The sequence below is a fragment of the Anticarsia gemmatalis genome, chromosome 19 (assembly GCF_050436995.1).
Source record: "Anticarsia gemmatalis isolate Benzon Research Colony breed Stoneville strain chromosome 19, ilAntGemm2 primary, whole genome shotgun sequence".
NCBI lineage: Eukaryota > Metazoa > Arthropoda > Insecta > Lepidoptera > Erebidae > Anticarsia > Anticarsia gemmatalis.
The window spans coordinates 8,332,484-8,338,257 of record NC_134763.1 but is presented as its reverse complement, the minus strand read 5'-3'; the positions used below and the strand labels follow the sequence as shown (position 1 = coordinate 8,338,257).

Sequence of the window (5,774 nt, the reverse complement as noted above, 5' to 3'; positions counted from 1 at the left end):
GCCAAAACAGCCGCCTCGCGATGGGTATTGCCGTGGGCTGTGACGAGGGTGTCGTCAGCGTAACATGTTACGCCGATCCCTGTCTCGAGCTGAGCCCGCAGCACCCAGTCATAGCCAATGTTCCACAGAGTCGGCCCCAAAACCGACCCCTGTGGAACACCGCACGTGACTGCCGTCCGGTACCCCAACTTAGGTACCTGCCTATTCGTGAGCGTCGTCATTTACGTGCACTCACGACTCTCTTCTCTTTTCTTACTTCTTCTACTCCTCCAGCCTACCTAACTCCTTACTTTCAATATCTGTGTGACAATCACAACCGTAACCTCCGTTCCTCAAACAATCTTCTCCTCTGTCCATCTCACACTTCTGGGTTTGTCAACTCTTCCTTTCCTGTCCAATCTGATTTCTTATGGAATGCGCTGCCTCTTGAAATCAGGATGTCCAGTGTCCACTAACCATCTTATGTTTAAGAGCAAAGTGCAGAATCTCTTGTTAAAACAAGTTGCAGAATCGTCACACTTGTCTTAGTTTTTATAAATATATATATTATAATTCAGTATATAGTAAGTAAATTTATATTACTTATTAATGTATATGGATTTTTTGTATTCAATATTTCTTATTTGTTAATAATGATGTATGTATAAACCTATCTATATTTAGGTACACGTACATGACCTTATTTTTATTTATTTGTAAACCTTGTTCTTTAACGCCTTTCATATTTTTTTTTTTAAAACACCTACTTCTTTCAATCTCTGCATGGTACTCTAAGGTACTTAAGGTAGACTGGTAGATAAAGCTTTTGGCATTAAGTCCGCCTATATACACATGTATATATTATGAAGTTTAAAATAAATAAATAAACAATATAATAGACACAGTAAGTAAAAAAGTGTATTATTTGCTATCTATTTATTCAAAACGCAGACGAATATGAGTATAATATGTATGTATGTACATACATATTATTACACATACCTTCCACGTAGTCGAAGAAGGGTACCAAAACATTTTTCTTTTTTCTATTAGTTTTTCGATGACATGACGTTACGAATTACAAATTTTAATAAAAAATCAAAGATTTAACTAACACATTTAATCTTTATATTAATACGTGAGGCAAAAACTTTCAACACGTTTTGACAAAAAATACGCGGACGCAGAAGTATGAAATTTGGCACACTTACAGTTGATATGTAGGAGTAGTGCAGAATGCTTATATTTTTTATAATAATGCTCATAAAGTACATTAAATCAATAAATAAAACATTACACACACTACTACGCATGTAACATTTGTCTTTATGCATAAAGCACTGACATAAACACAGTAGCTCAATTCTCTACCACTATCGACTACCGACAACCGGATAGCTATCAAAATTTTGACATTTAGAATGTACTGCCAAAATGTTTGCTACGACACCCGTCAGAGGTGCTAATCAGATTTTCATACAAATTTTCTCGACGATAGGTCGGTTGTCGGTAGCCGATAGTAGTAGAGATTCGAGCTACTGTTTTATATATTTACTGAGGTCTTACTGAATGCCATTTTTGTTATTAAATAGGTACTTTATAATTGTAATGCATAATCGTCGAATTTCGACTACTGGGCGAGGACTAGTTACTATTAGTACTCACAAAACAGAGAACATATTGTTTTATAATAATTAACACGTAATTTTATCAGCGTCTTTGACGAAGTAAGTGTGCATGGTGGTCATGCCAGGGTTGTCTCCGTAGTCCCACATACACGCGGGGCCGGCCGGCGAGAGCAACTGTAAAGTAATTATAAATGATTTATTATATGAAACAAGTATTTGTTCAAAGGTTTCCGCTGTATACATGTAAACATATTTTTTTAATGTTAAAATCGTGATTGTCTTCTGGACAAGGATCACCTCCCCAACGAGGATGGGTTAGGCCTTCAGTCGATTGGGGATTATCCATGCCCTCAAGAAATGTGTTAAACAACTTTTAAGCTTGCAAGGTTTCATCGTGATGTTTTTCTTCACAGTTAGAGCAAGTAATAATTATTTCTAATACACACATAACTTCGATACTTGAGAAGTAGCTTAAGTTTAGGGGCTTTTCTCCATAAGACCGTTAATGTATGTTATTATACTCAGGCCGTTATAAACGTGCGAACTACATCATAATCAAAAGAATCATAGGATTGTGACAATGCGTAAGTGTGAGCAAGAGACTCCGATAAAATGACATGACTTAGTTCGCACGTTTGAAATAGCCCGAGTATAAAATTTTACCTTAACTGTGGCTCTGTCCGGGTGTTCGAAAGGCGCCAGTTTCCCAGCGTCAGTGGTGTAGTTGCCAGGGAGCATGAAGCCGACTCCAACCAGCTGGTCTTCGTATTCCAAACCGAACCAGACCAGTATGGTGTCAGCTCGGCATTCAGGTGATGACATTTTGTGATAGTAGTGATTTCCTGAAGAAGACGATAAAAGTTATGAATGGACTAGCTGATCCTTTATTTGGGTAAAAGAGGAAATGTAAAGCAGATTGTTAAAGACAGATAGACTTATACAAACAATTTGCCAAATGCGACGGTATTCCGTCACGACTGACCGGGAAATAATTAGCAGGACAGCCGACCTTACGTGGTCTTTTTAGCACGAAAATACTCAATTTCAACTTGCCTGTTTCATGGATTTCTTCATAGAATAATGCCACAATAAAGAGTACAATATAGTTTAGTCCCGTGACTAAAATCCGGGACCTTTTAACGGCAGTCATGATACTACCAATACGCCAAAGACCTATGTCGTTCGTGGTCTACCTGACTTGTGCACTGAAGTAAACCATAATAAGATAGAAAGACAGACTACGTACCCATGCCAGGGATGCAAGTCAGCTTGACAAAGTCACTGCTAGCAGACAGCTCGTCAATGTTGGTTGATATATTGTACAGGTCGCCATTGAAGCCCTTTACATACAGCTGATCTTGAAGCAGCACAGTGTCATCGCGAGCTGCTAAACGAACACTCGAGTCTGAAGCCAGAGTCTCTGTGGAAAATACACATGAATTATTTCACAACTGATATAACACATGATGTAGGTAACCTAGAATGCAAAGTATGATTGAATTTTAGGTGTATGTCAAAAAATTGCTGAAGCTAACTGGCAACCGTTTACTGTATAAGTCTTTGGGTGCAGGACGTTCTAAATACTGCATTTTGTATGCCTACGTCACCCGCGCACCTTGCGTACAAGACTCTCTACTAAGCTTTTTTCACACCTGCTATACTAGAATGTTAGAGAAGAGGTGTATGAAATTAATTCATGATTCGATCAGCCTATGCTTACGCGTAGATTACCAAGCCTTACATGGCAATTTTGCAAGGTTTTACTTTTCACTTGATAAACCTAAAAACTAAAATACTGTAGAAAAACTTCGAAACACGGCATTCGAACCCGAGACATTTGCGCGGCTGTTGTACATGCTACCGAGCCGATGCGCTGTAGAGGCAATAAAGGCAGAACTGAAGTTGAAAAATTCATAACACAGTCTAACAGTTACTTACCAGCAGATACGTAAAACTGATGAATAGCTTGGTACTCAACAGTTCCATCGTCGTCCGAGACTGTCCAAGGAATGAAACCACTCACGGCCCAGTCGAAAACAGCACCCGCCAGTTTCTCCGGGATCATCTGTAATCAAACATTGTAAGGAGATTAAAAAATATATCAATCACTTCGCTATAAGTATCTAAGTCTTGATCATCTCAGAATATTGTGGATGAACTAAATTCCTCTCTAGAAAATAAACCCAAAGTAATTTTTTGACATTCATTTTATAGTAAGGTATTCGAACTAAGTCTCTCCGTGCTTGGGGGGCTCATAAAAAGGCGAATCACTTTTCGGTGACTTAAATAAGTTTACCACTAATAATAAGAAATAAAATAAATATCATTGGACAACTCACGCACAGTCATTTGATACCAAACTATGCAGAACTTGTACTATGGTAACCAAATAATTGATATCTATATCTATACTAATATAATAAAGCTGAAGAGTTTGTTTGTTTGTTTGTTTGTTTGTTTGTTTGTTTGTTTGTTTGAACGCGCTAATCTCAGGAACTTCTGGTTCGATTTGAAAAATTCTTTCAGTGTTAGATAGCCCATTTATCGCGGAAGGCTATAGGCTATATAACATCACGCTACGGTCATTAGGAGCGGAGTAGCAACGAAAAATGTTACAAAAACGGGGAAAATTTTGACCCATTCTCTTAGGTGACGCAAACGAAGTTGCGCGGGTCAGCTAGTAATAAATATGTTTATCAGTTAGATACTTCTAATTACAGATATAGATAAATTAACAACCAGGCTCAGAATAAATAATCGCGCTCATAGCACAAAGATTTGTCCCGAGTGGGATTCCAACTCACCACACGCGGCGCTACGGTTATTGCGGCGAGGTGACCACATTAACCACTGCGCTAAACGTGCACTTTATATGACAAGTTAACTATACTAAAAATATTACTTACAGCTAATTGCAAGCCAGCAATATATCCATTATCGTCATAGAGCAAGCACAGACTGTAATCCTTCTCAAGGCACAAAAGTACTAGCTTGTCGTACCCTGACGGCAGTTCAGGCGGCGTCACAACCTCCCAACCTTTGTCACTGGCTTCCGACCTTGTTATCGGCATGTCCATGTACGAAGTTGTTCCTATGGCTTCAGGGTCATTGTCGTATCGGACTGGAAACACGTAAAAATAAGTATATAAACGCCTTATTCACTAAGGTGGGTTAAGAACGCTGCTAACTAACTTTGCTATATAAATAAATAAATTCAAAATGTTCTTTTGTAAATAATAAAATTACATTACATTAAAAAAAAACTTTTTTGCTTCATTAGAGATAAATATCTCTACTTACAAGATCACAAAAAACATAAAGCCTCTTTGTCAAATAACTTTTAAACGCGGTTATTTCTTAAGAAGCTTCGAGCTTTTAATGAGAATAAAACCGATATTAAAAGAATAAAACCTATCAATTTCTTGTCAAGGTTGCTAAATCGTGATCAGTTATAGTATAGGTAAATAGAAAACCTAAAACGATCAATTCATTGACTTACCCTTAAAACCTTTCTCCCATAGCCCTGAAACAGCAGAACATTATATTTAAATATAACTGGTATTAAATCATGGTCTAACCCTTCCCTCCTCCTCTCAGAGAGCGGAGAGGAGAGCAGTGGGACAGCCGTTAAAAACAAATTGTAACAAAAAATCAAACCATTATTTATAGTTGCAAGACTTACCGAAGGCGGGCGCAGCCACGAGGCACAGTACAGCCAGTGTATGGATCATGATGCTTCAAATGTGTTCACTCAGCTACATCACTGCCTTATATTCTCGCTCTAAGTATTTGGTTAAGTTAATTTTATTATACCTCTATTTATAATGACAAATGAACAAATAAACTGCCTTATTAATTATACATACATTTCTCAAAAATTAAATTATTTCACTCTTTTAAGTTACCTACAAGTGATGGAAATCGTGCATATGAAAAGAAACACAACAAAGAACTTACGTCGAACCTAATTATCCTTTAAATAAATTTGCAGAGTTGTATTTACTAGAGTCTAGTAGATACAACTCTGTTACTTAATTGTCTAGTAATACTAGACAATTCTATGACTTGATTATTTTGTTTATTCAATCAATCAGCCTAACCTTTTTTAACAACTGTGTTGGAGTCGGCTTCCAGCCTCACTGGAAAATGACCACCGGGAACCACAAC

The 5,774-nt window shown here is 37.5% G+C and overlaps 1 protein-coding gene across 1 annotated transcript; it reads right to left on the bottom strand.

Annotated features, from left to right (window-relative positions):
• Positions 1-1,092: 1,092 nt before the first annotated feature.
• LOC142981004 (uncharacterized) lies at positions 1,093-5,409 on the bottom strand. Its single transcript, XM_076126653.1, has 7 exons — positions 5,290-5,409; positions 5,107-5,130; positions 4,514-4,728; positions 3,546-3,672; positions 2,854-3,027; positions 2,271-2,449; positions 1,093-1,781 (listed from the first exon to the last, which is right to left on the bottom strand). The coding sequence occupies exons 1-7, from the start codon at positions 5,336-5,338 to the stop codon at positions 1,674-1,676; spliced, it is 876 nt and encodes a 291-aa protein (XP_075982768.1). The 5' UTR covers positions 5,339-5,409; the 3' UTR covers positions 1,093-1,673.
• Between the last annotated feature and the right edge of the window lie 365 nt (positions 5,410-5,774).